Raw genomic sequence first — 17,232 nt, 5'->3', positions numbered from 1 at the left:
AAAAAAATTCCAAGTTTGTGGGAATTGCCCATATATTGTATGACGCAGAGGAAATCATGATAAAAAAAATAGGAAGGTAGAACCGCTGAGAGGAATTTTTCAAATTCTTTACGTTTGCAAGCAATCTCAAACAACAACAACTTTGAACAATTCCTTTTTTTTACTCTCAATTTTATACGATTTTAAAATGTTGGCAAACTTCAAAAAAAAATCATGGCCGACGCATTGAGAGAACGGTTTTACCTTACTATGCTTTTATCATGGAGGAAATGATGATTGCCCATGTAAAACTATTTTTTTAAACGTCAATATAAGTTGACCTAATACACTTACCCAACCATATTATGTGCATATAATGGTATTACATCCTTTAGCAGAGCTTCTGTGTTGCGGTCTATGTCCAAATGCAGTACGGCAAAAACAATATCCAATGTTTTCATCATGTCCTTTCGAAAAATAAAAATAGGAAATCTATAAACAAATATATTCGGAGAGAGTATTCATATGCATGAATTGGCGGTAAGTGGAAGCTTGTTCTACTAGAATATTCAGAACGCAAACGCGCCAATTTTTAAGAGTACTTCGCAGCTGCTAAAGCTCTAATTTTTTAAAATACATGCGGGACAAAATTTGTCAAGTGTACCAGGAAAAACATTTTATGACAGCATTTTGTTCCAACTCCACCACGTTATTGCTATGGTTACTAATAACCAATGTGTAAATAAATTTTTTTCCTATCGCGGTTTTTTGTCGAGTTATACGAGTTTAAACATGCAAATTTCAGACTTTTTTCTCAGTCACAAGTTTTCTAAAAATTCTTATCTCATGTCACACTTATGATAGATAATCAAAAATTGCTGACCTAATAGAACTTTTTCCGTGATTTTTGGTGGAAACTATAATTTGTTGCTACAAATTTTTTTGCAAAAAAATTGTATTGCATTTTTTAAACAATGTACCATTTTTGTTTTTTTCGCAAATGGCTTATTTCGATAGCTTATTTTCTAAGTTTAAAAAGTGCACTCACTTTATTACAATTTTCTTTGGATGCAGTTGGCCAACTGCAAAACTTTTGTATGAGTCTTTATGAAGAATTTTCCGTTGAATCCGAAATCAGAGCAGACAAAGGTGTACCAGTTTTTGAGATTTATCAAAACTTCGCAATATTCTTTGGATGTAGTTGGCCAACCGCGACATTATGAATTTTTATGAAGAATTTTTCGCTGAATCCGAATACGAAATCAGAATGAAAGAAAGTATACAACTTTTTGAGATATTGCCAAATTTCGGGTTTTTGAGATCAGAAAAAGAGTGCACTCACTTAATTGCAATTTTTTTTGGATGTAGTTGGCCAGTCTTAAATTTATTTTTGTATTTGTAAAGGCTATTAAATTTGCTACCATATGCGTTAACAAGGTTATCCAACTGGATAAGCAATTTAGGACTTGAACCGCCTTTAGCCGACTTGAACTCAGCGAACATTCTCTATTTTTTTGTGCTACATAAAGTGCACACTAACCTAACATTGTTCCAAGGTGTTGCTCCAAGTGTACACAACGATTGAGAGGGTTCGCCGATCTAAACAGGTCTAAATGCCGAAACAACAGCCCTCTGTCAGGTTGTTGATATTGCATAAAAAAATTGCTATGAGGCATTCTAAATTAATTCGTGGTTGGTTTAAACATACATATGTATTTTTCACTCATCAGTTGTCGCACACCAAAATTCAACTTACCTTCGAATACTTGCAATTGAGTATTTCTTGTACCAACTGCCTCGTCAACCAGGATGGACCACCAGACTGCAATAATGATTCCAACACTTGCGCAGACATCACCGGTAACCAGCCATGATCTGTCACCGTTTTCCACACTTCTCGAAATTGATCAGAAAGCGGAGTCTGCGATACGAGATTCTGTGTGAGTGTTATGCTACGTGATTTTGTGTTACCCGATGGATGTACATCTTGCTGCATTTTGCGTATGATTTGAAAAGACAAGCCCAGCCGCTCTTTAACATTTTCCTGAGAAGCCATCTCTTCACTGCTGAGTGGAGTCAAAAACTGTTGAATCATATTCAATGGCTTCAGAAGTTCGTTTTCACGCACTGAATACATATAAGCGCATAAGAACGAAGTAGCACAAACGGAGAAAGCAAACATTCTGCGTTTTATATTCTCCAAAATACTTTTGACATCAGTCGATGTGAGTATGTCTTTTTCCCACGCGATCAACACATGGTTAAGGACGCCGGGCAGATTTAAACAAATATCTTGCCAAGTCAGATTACTGAACAAATGTTACAAAATCATTTTTTATTGAACACAAAAATTAAATATACATATATTACAAATTACCTATTCTTATGTTGCGCTTCTGGACTCCGTAGGCTTAACAATAGCTCATCCACAATTTGTTCATCGCAGAGGGCAATCATGTTGCGAGGATTCTTAGGCTTATTACGTTCCGCCATGCACTCGCGCACCCATTTCTCGAAGAAAGAGTCACCATGCTCGGACAATACCACCTGTAAATTGTAGCATTTTTAATGCCTAATTTAGCTTATAACTCATATACGCTTACATCTGATCCATAGGTTTGTACAATAAAGGTCAGCATTAAGAAAGACACATCGAACAGTGTTGATCGTATGATCGACGGTTTACCAATTTCGCCTGGAACTTGCTTGGAATTTTCATTACATTGTATCAAACGGGTAACGAAAGTTTTTAAGCGACCTTCTACTGTGGCCACTGACAAAATCAAGTCGAAACTGTTACCTGTTTTTATAAATAAAGGTATATTAAAAATATAATGGGATACGTCCGATATTAATTTATGTACCAACTAAAACTTGGCAGAGTACACCTAACAATGCCTCCTGAACTTTGTTGTAATCGGTGCTTAACGTTTTGAGAACACCCGACAACGGAACTTCAGCACGTATTATGAAATTGATGATTGAAAGAGCCTGGTTTCCTGATTCTCGTTTCTGCAGCATGAGCGAAGTACTCTCACTGAAATGTTTTTTTATGAAAATAGGGGAGTATTAACTTTTATAAACTTAGGAAGATATTTTGATAATCTTGCTTCTTGAAAAAAAAAAAACAACAGAAAAACCACAATATAAAGGTTTGATAACTAGCCCAAACATCTACAGAAGCTTTTTGTAATATGAATAGGGATTACGTTCAATATTGTAAATCATTATATGTGGTACTAAGAGACCTTCAGCCAATATTTAAGATATATAAATGCTTAGTTCTCAAACAAGGGGTATAACTACATACGCTGTAATTGAACAAACGGCTACGAACTCGTTCAAAACCTTAATTCAAGCTGTTACCGCCGCATGCAGGTATTTTTAATGCAGAATTGTGTGCAATACAGCAAGCTATCAAACACGCAGCATCAACAAATCTCAAAGCTTTAATATGTTCCGATAGCTTAAGCGTTGGTAAACATCTTGCTTCTACCAGAAACAGCAATTTAAGTCAGCATATCGTCGTTTAAAGTACAAAAGCGCGTATCGTTTTTCTGCAAAACCGCGTAACTGACATTTTGTACTTTAAACGACGATATACTTAAAGATCAAGGCCCTATAATAAAACTATTGTGGCTGACAGGACATGTCGGAATAAAAGGAAACGCGATGGCTGACAGCAAAGCGGCTGAGGCTGAGTAAAATAGATACCAATCGGTATAATTAGCAACGTGTTAAAAATCCACAACGTTTACTATGAAGTATAACAAATAGAAGTTACAAAATACTACATACCAAAATAAGATTAATTGAAAACAGGGAACAAATTGGTATTTGAAATCGGGTCCCCTATATTTTATATAGTTTTCAAATTAATTTATAAGTTATAGGAAAAATAAATAAATAAACGAAAGCTTAGGCAGATAGCGTTAGTCCAGAGTAACGAGAATTATCTGGAGAATTAACTGCGGCATATCACGATTAACTCCTTCACTAATTCTCAAAATTAAAGAGAAATAGAGACATTTTCAAAGACAAGCCTCCATAACACTGTCAATATAAACGAAAAACACAAATTTGGCGATCGCCGTAGCTGAGTGGTAACGCCCGGGTTCGATCCCACATCCGGGCAACGTTAAAAAATTATTTAAAAACGTTTCTAATGACTGTGTTTTATTTTATTTTTACTAGATATAATTTTTTATGTTTTTTTATTATATTTTATTTTCATTTCATTTTATTTAATCATTACCGGGCTTCGAACCCAGTACCACAAGGAAACAATACCTGTTGCAGCTTGCTTAATCCGCAGTATTACAATTTTAATCGGATCAATTGCGCCGTTTATCGGGCCTAACGTTGTCGTACCACTGGTAAATTATTTCTCTCACTCACCGTTGAGTTGCAAAATGTTTTACATGCACATCAGTGACCAAATGCTGCTTAGTCCAATCATTCAACAGATACTCAATAATATTGCATGAACATTTTGTATCCATTAAATCGAGCAGCAAGTTGTCTTCTAAAAGCAATTCGAAGGCCTCAACAACTTCGGGGATATGATCTGTTGGTGTTTGTTCTTCAGTCGCTAAAATATAACAAATAGCAAGTCAAGTTAGACTTTTCAACTGGTGACGTTTGGGTCAGTTCGTAATTGAAATACTGCGGGATTACTGCAAAAACCGTTCCGTTTTATTTCAAAACTATAATTTATGGAACAGTTCAGCAAGAGTAAACAGTTGCGAAACAGTTGAATAACAGAGTTTACGAACTGACATTATTTTGATTCAAACTTACATCGCTGCAATACATGCAACTGCTTTATGATGTGTGGTACTTTGAAAAATGTAAATGCGCCCCATAAAGTGTCTCGACTTACTTCTACTACATTGCTAAGTGAAATGAATCCAGCTCTTACTATTTCGTAAATCAAACGCGTTAGCGAATAGTTCTTGAGACGTTGAATCATTTGCAGTTCAGCCACAAAGTAAGAGGTGTCGTTACAGGGATTTAGTAACACCTCCACGGCCAAAAGAGGCTGCACACAGTAGCTAATCGAGTCCAAGCCTTTTGAATGCAAACGCGGCATTGTTAACTTAGAGGCGTCCAAATATGCTAGCTGTTGTAGGCATTGTGTTATGTAATGGTTACGAGAAGAAAAGTGACTAGTACTTAAAATATTCTTCACACCGTTAAATTTGTCACGTAGTTTTCCATATGTTTCAATATCATCATAGCAACCGATATAATATATGCCCATAAGAAATTGGTTGGAGGTAAATTTTTCGACAATGACGCAAGTACGTTCAAACATATAAGATTGCTCAGCGCTAATTTCACCACCGATTTCGAAATTTTTCATAACCATGGCGACTATTTGCATAATCCAATATATCAATGAAGCCACTGCATTAGGTAGTATGGCTTCTTCTGGCTTGTTTCTGGAAATATGCGATTATTAGCTAAGTAAATAGAAATATGAGAAACACTTAGAACAGAAATTACTTACCTACAGGTTACACCCTCCAAAATACCCTCGAGGAATTCCAGCAATGCTGTGATACAATAGACACGATCGAAATGGTCATATTTCGATATCCGCCGTAAAACGGCCGCATGCGAGACCAAGTTTGCACAGAGGCAATGTTTTAAATAGTTCAAAATCAACTACGAGAATGAGGTAAAAGAAGATAAGAAATAGCTGTTATTAAACTCGGTATATAATGGGTTTGTTATGATCTAGGGAGATTGACTCGATTTTTCCAAACCGATTTCTACCAGTTTTTTTTTTTTTAATATTTGTAGGCAGTAGGTATTGTAAACCGGACATTTACAACACATATGTGGGCAAAAATCTGGACATTTCTAAAGCATCGAATCAAAACATACAATTTTGTTTTTATAATAAAAAGACAGTATCGTTTAATACAGTCTAAAACAAACGAGTAACGAACTTGAAAAATTATCGCAAAAATGTATGCACACAATATATCGCATGTTCGATAATATGTCGACGTAATTCAAAATTTTCGTTTTTGGAGATTTCGTCATACAATTAATAAGCTTGATATAGGAATAAGTTGATCGTAACAGATGACTAAACTTCCCAAAAATGGTGAATATATGGCCGATTATTTCATTTAATTTTTTCTAAAAATATGAATCAATTGTCCACTAAATAACACAAAACCAACTGGGCTTTTTAGGTTATATGATCAGGCACGGTCAAATCTATGTATCCGTAAAAGAAACGTTTTAATAAATCCTTGGGTTTCAAAGTTATAGGCATTCGAATGTGCACTGGCTACGTTACACTATTTGGAAGTTGAATGATGGGTTGTGTCAGAAAGTTTGAAATTTCTGCGAAACGGGTGAGCGAATATTGATTTCAGTATGTCATCTACAATGGATGTAGGTGGTCATCTGCTTACCCAATTGTTGTAAATTTTAGGTTTTTTACAATTTTTGCTCACAAAATTTGGGCACTGGCAACGTTAGGTTTAACCAAAAGGCTTTGTTCATACATTTTTTCTTCGCATTCTTATTCTGTCATCATAAACAACTGTTTGAGCTAAAATTGGGATCTTCTATTGTAGGATTAAAAAATAAAACTCGATTATCCTTAACAATTCTAACTAAGTCAAAAATCACCCTACACTAAAATTTTCGACCGGAAAATCTTCGTATTATCGTCGCAAAAAATATTTATTTAACTTTACTACAAAAACCTCTCTAAAGCTTATATTTTTGTACTTTTCCTTGTTGAAGTATCGAAAACTGTTTTTAGGTTCGTGAAAAATCCTTCGACAAAAGGAGCAAAATATTAAACACAAAATGCTTTGACATGATAAAAATTAGCGTCAGAAGCAGCTGACAGATATAGTGAATACCAATAATCACCAGTATGAACAATATTTGAAAGAAAGAAAAAATCGGGCTGGTTTACTTTCCTGTGGAATCGACCATATGTGTATTTCAATCTATCTTTTGGTATACCAACTATATGAATTGATCAAACTTTGACTTCGTTTTCCCACAAAATTTAAATATTGAAATAATTCTGTATAGTATTATTAAACGTTCGATATGTATATAGCTTATATTTTTCATATCCATGAATTTTTGCTAGAAACAAATATTATTTTTATAATTTCCGTTTTGTTATTTATGGCCTTATAACAATTATATTCAACAATTTTTATCGAACTTGAGACCGTTTTTAATGAAAATCACCACATTTCCTCATCAGACTTCTTTCTGTGGGATTCGATCCAACGACCCACAGTGGCGCAAAAAAGGTTACTGTGGACAAATCAATTTTGAGAGCCCAAATATGAACCGATTTCAAGTTTATTTTTTTTTATAAAAGATAATTCATTTCATTTTTTAACATAAACAAAAAAAACTAGAGCTTTTTTAAAAAATCGCCACGGATAGATCGACGTGAAATTTAATTATCTCTTATTTAAAAAAAAGAAACTTGAAATCGGTTCATAGTTGGGCTCTCAAAATTGATTTGTACACATCAAACTTTTTTGCCCCACTGTGCGACCCCAGCTGACTCAGCCAGTTGCCTACGCACTGTGCTAAGTTCGCCTTAATTCTTGTTGCTTTTTTCCATTTTTTCATTTCGTACGCCAACTACAATGAAGCGCAGCTATTCCAGTGCTATTTAAACTTGATCATGTTGTTGTTGGTTTTTGTTAATAATTCTACTTTTAGAATGTTTAACTTTTAGGTTGAGTTATTTCTTTTTGTTATTTATGGCCTTATAACAATAATATTCAACAATTTTTATTGAGCTTGAATTTTACAGATATTTCAAATTTCATTTTATATTCCCGTTTCCGTTGACTTTGCATCATTATTTTTAAGGTATGTACATACATATGTAAATTACTTAATTTGGGCATTTTAATTGATTTTCTCGTTATTACAGATTTGCAACAATTAAAATTAAAATTAGCATCGCCACCATCATATTTAACACCGTCACCAGCTGATATCGCACTCATCATCAATCAACACCTCCTCTATCACATTTAATGCCACCACAAACATCGTACCATCACCTTCAACACCGGTACCAGAAGTATCGCCACCATCATCATTCAACACCGGCACCAGCAAAATCGCACCATCAACATTCCACGCCTCTACCAGCAAAATCACCTTCAACATCGCCACTATTACTTTAAGGCCACCAGCAACATTAGCTTCAACGCCGGCATCAGCAATGTTATACACATCCACATCAATGGTCCTCTGCAATAACGACACAATTCAAAATTCAAAAAATAAAAAACTGTTACTACTGTTAAGTGCTCTTGTCTGTAATCCTCGTCTAATCCATTTCCAACCTTTACTAAAGTAAGCAGAAAGGATTGCTGAAGTAAGTACTTAATATTAGACATGGATTCGACATGGATTAGATATATGAGCCACTTAACAGTAGTAAGGGTTTTATTTTTTGAATTGGACCATCGATATGTACAAAGTATGTTATTTGTTTGTACATATGTACTATAAGAGTTTTGTATTAATAAACGTTTTTCAATTAAACTAATTCATTTTTAAAAGTAAAAATTTTGATTTTCTACTTATTTGTTTTTTTCCCGTACTGAGGAGTTTATAACGACAAAAATGAGTAGTTTGATTACTAGTGCATTTTTTTAAGTGGAACTACCTTCTAAAAATTATTGTATCATGGGTTGAACCACCAAATCCCCAAAATCAAAATCCCCAAATTAATTTAATGGCATTCGTTGTTGTTGTTAAACATTTGTCTTTTAATAAAATTATGACATTTCATCAAATCCATGCTACCTGATCACTAGAAAAAATATTTTTTTAAGCCGAAGGGTTTATCAGTACCCAGCAAAAAATCGGTAATCGCTTTTAGTGGTAACGTGTTCTAGAAGGCATAGCGTTATATTGCCTTCGGATTTTTTCGCTTCTTTTAGGCATTGCCGGTAATGCAAAGTAGAATGTCCTACAATATTTTATTTGTTTCGCTTCTCTGCTTCATTTCAGGGAATGCAAAGTAGAATGTCCTACAATATTTTTTTTATTTCGCTTCTTTGCTTCATTTCGGAGAATGCAAAGTAGAGAATTTCGTTTACTTGGGAACCAACATTAACACCGATAATAATGTCAGGATTGAAATCCAGCGCGGAATCACTCTTGCCAACAAGTGCTACTGTGGACTGAGTAGGCAATTCAGGAGTAAAGTCCTCTCTCGACGTACGAAAACCACGCACTATAAGTCACTCATCATGCCCGTGCTGGTATATGGCGCAGAAGCATGGACAATGACAACATCCGATGAGGCGGCTCTTGAAGTGTTTGCGAGAAAGATTTTGCGGAAGATTTACGGGCCTTTACACGTTGGCGACGGCGAGTACCGCAGACGATGGAACGATGAGCTGTATGAGCTTTACAACGACATGGACATAGTGCAGCGAATTAAAATACAGCGGCTCCGCTGGCTTGGCCATGTCGTTCGAATGGACACCGACGCTCCAGCTCTGAAAGTATTCAACTCGGAACCCGCTGGTGGTAGCAGAGGAAGAGGGAGGCCCCCACTGCGATGGAAAGATCAGGTGGAGAAGGACTTGGCTTCACTTGGCGTCAGTTGGCACAGATGAGAAACGACTGGCGTGCTTTGCTGAACTCGGCCAAAATCGCTTAGGCGGTTACAGCGCCAAAAAAGAAGAAGAAGAAAGTAGAATGCTGCATCGTAGACGGCTGAGAAACAGAATTAATATCCAAAAATTCGTTTTCTACCGTTACTTTCTGTGGAAATTTGTCTCACATAAAAATCATGTTTTGCTTTGTTCAATTTGCAGCGAAGTTGAGGTCAGTCAATGAAGAATGACGCAGTACAATTTTAAGCTTGATTAAATATGCATGTATGTCCATACCGGTTTTTAAGTAAAATCTAAATACATTAATACATACATATGTATGTATAAAAACTGATTTATAAAAATTTTAATTAATTTTAATCTTTTAAGACATTTTCTGATTTCAATTTAATATAAATAAGTATGTACTTATCTAGGCATTCTACATTAGTTTCTCTGTAAGGCATTCTTTGTTCGCTTCTCTGGATTCTATTTATCCATGCGTTCTCCCTTCGTTTGAAGGTAATGCTGTGGGTAAGGGCTTACCGCCAATGACAAGCCCATGTTAAAATAATGCCTTCTTAAAGAGAAAGGGTAAGCGATTCCCATCGCCTAGCTCGTTTCCACTTTCGTTTCTGTGGTAATCGTGTATTTTGCTCGGTACATTCAAAGATCTGGAATATGATGGACTTAAAAATGATGCCAGCTAAATAATTTCGAAAATGGGGTTGACGATTAGCTTTCAGAACGCATGAAGAAAGTGATCAAAATTATACTTACATATCGTCGTTTAAAGTACAAAACCGCGTATCGTCATTCTGCAAAACTAGGTAACTGACATTTTTTGCCAAAAATTGGATTTGCTCACACAAGCTCTTGGCTCAAGCCTTATCCATTCGTCCAGAAATATACTAAACAGAAATTCGATTGCTTTGTAAAAAAGAGAACGATTTTGAAATATGAGTGTTTTTACTCTCTAGAAAGACAAAAACAGTGATATTTCTTTTTCCAAATTTCTTTGCAAGTTTTAAGAACAGTTTTAAATTTTTAGTAGTGAAATTTTTTCTTTTTAAATTTTAAGAAATGTTTGTTCTTCATTCGCTGGCGACAAGACAAAATGGGTGAGAATCGTTGGGCTACAGAAATTCAATGTAGGCTAAAGAGACGAAATTCCCTTAAATGCCGAAATGTATTTGTCGCTACTTTTAAAGGTGATTGAATTCTTCCCATTTTCCCCCTGCTTCCAAAAAACATCCCTGTGGGTGGGAGTGTCAAATTTTAGAAAAAAGCATAGTGTAATAAACAAAGTGAAATCAATATATGTGACCTGGTCTACGAAAAGGGAGCTTACGTGCGAAAACTAGTTTTCTGTGAAAAAGCTGTTAAAAGTAAGCAACTCGTTTCGTCAGTTTCTCATTATCTCGTTAATTGTTCTCTGCGCCGGACGTCCAGTAAGTGTTGTTGTTGGTCCAGTAAGTGTTGTTGTTGGTCGGAATATTATTATAGTTCATCGTGTAAGTTGCTAGTGGGGAACATTTAAAAAAGTAACACTTTCTCTACATTTTTAGTACACTTCTACACAAGTTAGGATTTTCTGCTTTTCACCACGTGAAAAAGCATCTCATCTTCCATCCGAATCAACCAAAAAGTGAAAATTGATTTTTTGACATCTAAGCCCCCTTTCCGTAGACCAGGTCACATATGACATATTTTTTTTTTATACGCTTATATGACAACGGTTTTGTCATTGCGTTAACACATTTGAAATTAGCAACATTATAAACTAGCAGACCTGGCGAACGTCGTCCCGCCCAAAATTAGATTTTTAATTTAACCATTTTGATCCAACATTTTCTCCAACAGTCCACGTTTACGATTTCCATTCGCACATTCATCGGCTAAGATTATGGTTTGGTGGTCGTTTGCCGCCTTAAATAACCTAACGAAGGTGTTATGTCCATGAAGAAGTTACCTGGCGGCAACAATGATCCGGATCTATACAGAATCTGCCCTAGAAACTTTACAGCTGGTGGCAATTTCAAAATGGATGCGTATCCTTGTTCAACAGAAATAAAATATACATACATAGACTGAGATGAAGTACCTTAAAAACCTGTTTGACGAAAGCAATTTAAGAGAAAAATTATGTTTCTGACAGGTTCTATATTAAATTCAATTAAAAAAATTAATTTTCATTAAATTGCTTTTATGAAACTGGCTTATAAGGTATTTCGACAGGTGGTGATTTGAGATTTGCCACTGCACAACTTAACCCTGGTGTGTCGGAATGAAGCTTTAACGCATAATAATATTGGCAAATCACATCCATTGGGCCAATCGTAACACACGAGAGTTCGATATACTCAATGGTGCAACAGGGCGATTTAGACTGACATTCTCGGCACCTTTTCTCACTTGTCGATTTTAGTAATAACTCGACCTCAGCATCACCTCACAGCTCTTTTTTGCAATTGGACTGTCTTAACCGTGTCCAGTACATGTTTTGAATATTCGCCAAATCGGATCATAAAAAAAGATTTTTAGTAATAACTCAACTCCAGCGCCAACTGGCGTGTTCAATTGTGAAACTAAACTATCCAGACACCCACTCAAATACACACACATAACTTTGTTGAAATCCCTCCAGCCATTCAGGATTTCACTCACAAACATACCTACAGAAGGATTATGTACACATTCAAAGATAAGGCAAAGGCAGTACGTTTGTACTTTGCCATGCCCTCTTTTTAAAGAGCCCATTTTTCTCCATGAGTATGTGATTGATTTCTTATATCTCCAAACCAACTTCCAGTACTCTACCATGAACATTTCCAGAGATATCTATATATATAAAAATGAAATGCCTTTCGTATGACCGCGATGCCTGACCAAACGGCTGAATTGTGTAAAAAGTATTATTTTGGACCTCCTGTGTGGAAGGTTTTTCGATTAAAAAAAATCAAAACTTTTTGTTGTTATTGCCAAAAAATTAAGAAAGCTAAGACGTCACGATTTCACAATTTCATAGAGTTTTCAGTGTACAATGATAATCGACCATCCCTATTTCTAAGGAAAAACAAAGTGGTTGTTTTTATTAAATTCCTAGCATTTTTATCATATTTACTCACCTTCTAAACCTTCCCTGGACCACAAATAATTCAAGATCAAAATTAGCCAAATCGGTGCAGCCGTTCTCGAGTTTTAGCGAGACTAACGAACAGCAATTCATTTTTATATATATAGATTACTTTCAAAAAAAAAAAAAAATTGATTTCAAATTAAAAAATAAATATTTTAGAAATTAAAGAAAAAGAAAAAAAATCGTTTAAAATATCAGATACTTGCTGTTGATGCAGAAGCACCCACAACGATGAGGTAGGTATGTTTCGTGTGCCAACAGATGTTACGCAAAGAAGAGAGTGGATGACTGCGTGTGGTGTTAAACTAACTGGATCATCGAAAGTTTGCGCTCTGCACTTCAAATCGAATGAAATCATTTATGCAAGTATTAATGCCAATAGAAGACTCCTCAATCCAGATGCAGTACCATCAAAGATGTTACCTGTTATATCATCAGATGAGGGGTAATGATCAAAGTATGGGTATGTTCTCAAATGCATTAGTGCAAAGGCATATCGTGAAAATAACGCCCAATAACTACAGTGCGCCAAACAGATGTGAAGTATCGCATAAATGTATACTTTCGCCAATTTAGTAATAATAGATGGTCCTGATTCGCAGTAATTAATTTGAGAAAGAATCCTTAATCTTAATGTGTATATATCTGTGGTCATAAGCAATAACCGCCTAAGTCGACTTAAGAAAGAATTGAATTATATAAGCTATCGTTTTCTGCAACTACTATTCCATGTGTATGTGAAACTCCCATCTCGTTAGCTAAGCTATTTAAAAAGTTGTAGATTAAAATATTTTGGTTTACCCATAAGGTTAACATTACAATCCAAACCTGTAAAGCGATTTTTCTCGAATTCAGGTTTTTCGACTTAGGCGATTATTGCTTATGACCACAGATATAGACATACATAAATAGGGAAATCTTTTGAGATGGGGACATTCTGCGTACTGGCAAATTGTTTCCGAGACAAAGCAGCTGCACTGCCAAGTGCGGTTTCTGTACCTTCGTCAATACTATTTATATGTGTAAATATCAGTAAATAGTTATTCACAAGTAATTTTTAGCAAAAAAAAAACCGACTTCAACTCTCATATAAAAAAAAAAATATATATATATATCTCTCATGATCCACTGATCGGATCTTAACCAGATTATTATGGGACCACCTCTGAGACACTACCTTTCCGATGCAAAAAGAATTATCGAAAGCGGTTTGCGTGGTCCAAAGTTATGCGGAAACATACATGAAAAAAAATAAATAAAAAATATTCCGACGAACTGATAACCTCCTCCTTTTTTGGAAGTCGGTTAAAAAAAATACGGTTTAAATGACTAATTTACTTGATAAAATCGAGAAAATCAGGAAATTTCTAGTGCAACTCGCATAAATTCTGAAAAAAATATTGCAACTTTGAAAATCTAACTTGACTAGGCTAATAGGAATCAATTTTAAAGATATGATTGAAATAGAGTAGCAATTAGAAAATATTATTCACACAGATTATAATGTACTTCAATTACGTTGAGAAGTAACAAATTTTGGTGAAAAAATTGTGCTATTTAAAAAAAAATATACAAATTATTAAAAATCCCCCATCTCAAAAGATTTCCCCATATATATATTTATATAATACTATATGTATTAAAGTCTTCTTCTTAAAATTTCTTAGGATACCGGGTAAACTTGTATTTGCAAAAGTTATTTCATCCGATAGAAAGTAGTTTTCGTTGTCTTGCATGTTTTGTGACCAAGAGTTTTTACTGTGGAACTGGGAACTTTCACACCTGCGCGAATGCCATTGCACAAATAACCGTTTATATGCAAGTAAAGAGGTCCAGACTGAGCGAGTTCTGTTGGTTTAAAATAAGGTCGAGGAGATTTTTAAGTGATACTTAGTCACATATATAGCACTGACACATTAAGTTAAACTTTTGGCAAATAAGAGTAATCTTTTGGCAAATAAATTTAACCTTTTGGCAAATAAATTTAATATTATATTATAATTAATAAATTTAATCTTTTGACAAATAAAATTAATCTTTTGGCAAATAAATTTAATCTTTTGGCAAATAAATTAAACCTTTTGGAAAATAAAATTAATCTTTTGGCAAATAAATTTAATCTTTTGGCAAATAAAATTAAACTCTACTATAGTACTAAACAGTGTTTGAAAAAGTAAAAAATATACCAAAAAACTGCTGTTGCTGTGCTAGGAAAGCATTTTTTTTTTACTTTTGACGCTTAGCTTTACTGCGCCAATGAATTAACCTCCAGGACAGCTGAAAAGTGTTTTTTGGTTTTTCTGTTCTGTTGATTTGACTGCTCACTTTCAAACAGTTCTGTCACAGCATGGTCTCAAATATTCGTCAAACTATCTGGCGCATTTATTTCAACCAAACCACGCATTATGGCCAAATAGAATAAAAAACCATCTAAAATGCTACAAATCTTGAACTCCCTTAATATATTTTCAAACGCAGGTACAAAAAAAAATGTAATTATGTGCATACGCACATATGTACATTAGGGTGATCATCGAAAATGTTTTTTTTTTGGAAATTTCAAGACCCTACCCCCCCCATTTTATTCGTTTTTATGAGGAATATTATTGCCTATTTTTATAGATATTTTAAAGGTCATTTAGGTGTCACGACCTGTCGATTTAGGTTAAAAAATGCGGTTTTGTAGATTTATGAGTTTTTGAATGACTATTTTTGACTCGATTTCAAAGATCGAATTGCATCTGAGAAGAGGATATATAGGCCTTTAAAATGGTGTTCAATAATCTATTTTCGGACTCGGCTTGTTGGGATTTTTTATGGGGTAAAATAAAAAAACCCATATTTCTCTTAATTTCTTAAATTTTGACCATTGATAATTTCCACAATTTCAAAATATGTATGTAGTACTGTCTAAAATTAAATCTATTTTCAAATAAACTGATACCTCATTAATTGTAATCGCATTAAAATTGTCGAATTTAGGAGGCTTTTCTTAAATACGGCCTTGAATTTATATTGTTTATGTACCAGACTTTCAGATTTTTTGAGCAGTGTGGCTAAGGAATTCATCAATATTTATTCAAAATTGATATACATATACAATCGTTCTTTAGCAAAGAAGTTGGTTTTCAGGAATTTTTTGGAAAATGGGGGTGGCACCGCCCACTTATATGATATATGCGTATCTCAAAAACTACTTGATCGTTATTTTTTTTTTCGACTTTATATCTAGATTAATTACACTGGATCAAAAATTTTAGTTTGGTTTTTGCTCTCCAGACGCTACTATCCAAATTCTATGTAGAGTTGCTCGGTGATTCCGAAAATCGAGTTAATTTTTTTCTATGGATACGTTTACCGTTATTCAGCTTAAAATAAACCACTTCACTTAATCACGTATATCTTACGAGCCAATTTAACAATCTTAAAATCAAGGGTAATAAAAATCTCCATAAACCATATATACATCACTTTCCAATAGGACTGATAGTTTCTGGCAAATTAATTAATCATTCCAGTTTTTGTTATTTTTTAATAAAAAAATATAAAAAAATCAAACTTTAACAGAAGAAAAATTTAAAAAATAACAGGTTCTGTGCCAAAAGCTTGCACTTCGACTGCTGAGTGAAAGATCCACCATGCACGGCTCTAGAAGTTGCCCAGCTTTTAACAAAGAATGCAATGGATGTGGCAGATTGGTACATTTCGTGGTAATGTGCAAATCAAGAAGCGCTAAAGCGAGTGAAAAAAAGAATCCCGCAACCGTAGGTCGCACTCGCGTAAAGTACATGCGGTGGCTACTAACCAGAGTGAAGACAGTACCAGTGAATCTGATGAAGACGATTTTAGGTTTGTCGCGGCAATTGAAACAAAAAGAAAAGGTCAGTGAAAAGTGGTCCGCCAATGTTAACATAGGCGACCAGAGCTTGAAATTTATGGCCCTATTATGTATGGCGACTGATAGACAATGGGCAACCATATACTAAAATTCGCATTACGTATGGCAACTGGCTGCTAACTGTCGGCTACTGAGTATAGTAGCGCAATTTTCTGTTTCCCGCTTATGACGATTTTGTTATTTGTTTACATAAATGGTTAAACACATTGGAGCAAAGTTGCCAATTACTTCGAAATGGACATGACAAAAAATTAAATTCGGACGTTGTCTGCGCTTTTCTATATACTGAGATTAATCAATATATATAATACAAAGTAGGATACTGGGAGCCATGGCTACTAGACCAACAACTAGACACCAGTCGCCATACGTAATAGGGCCACTGGTATGTGCTTTCACACTCCGCTTAAAGGCTAACACTGTCAGCTCCAAAACTAAAAAACTGGTGGCGTACAACGAGCAAGCAATTGAAGTAGTAGGTGAAACAACACACCTGTGCAAATCTAATAACAAAAGCGATTTCAAATTGTTTAAAATCGTGCGGGAAGACTTAGAACCAATCCTAGGTCAAAAATGGTGCGAGAGAT

The 17,232-nt window shown here is 34.8% G+C and overlaps 1 protein-coding gene across 2 annotated transcripts in view; it reads right to left on the bottom strand.

The window, feature by feature from the left end:
• Positions 1–17,232, bottom strand: part of LOC118746266 (mediator of RNA polymerase II transcription subunit 24) — a 38,271-nt gene that overhangs the window by 8,981 nt on the left and 12,058 nt on the right. For both annotated transcript variants that reach the window (XM_036480103.1, XM_036480105.1), the window contains 8 exons: positions 5,492–5,649; positions 4,780–5,423; positions 4,378–4,570; positions 2,844–3,016; positions 2,583–2,779; positions 2,357–2,526; positions 1,736–2,288; positions 334–446 (listed from right to left, as the gene is read on the bottom strand). In XM_036480103.1, the coding sequence (XP_036335996.1) occupies positions 334–446; positions 1,736–2,288; positions 2,357–2,526; positions 2,583–2,779; positions 2,844–3,016; positions 4,378–4,570; positions 4,780–5,423; positions 5,492–5,649 (2,201 nt within the window). The remainder of the gene's footprint in view (positions 1–333; positions 447–1,735; positions 2,289–2,356; positions 2,527–2,582; positions 2,780–2,843; positions 3,017–4,377; positions 4,571–4,779; positions 5,424–5,491; positions 5,650–17,232) is intronic.

This window comes from Rhagoletis pomonella, unplaced genomic scaffold (genome assembly GCF_013731165.1).
Source record: "Rhagoletis pomonella isolate Grant_MI unplaced genomic scaffold, Rhpom_1.0 Rhpom_scaffold_00010, whole genome shotgun sequence".
NCBI classification, from domain to species: domain Eukaryota; kingdom Metazoa; phylum Arthropoda; class Insecta; order Diptera; family Tephritidae; genus Rhagoletis; species Rhagoletis pomonella.
Note: the sequence above shows the minus strand (reverse complement) of the source record. Positions and strands in the feature narration are given on the sequence as shown.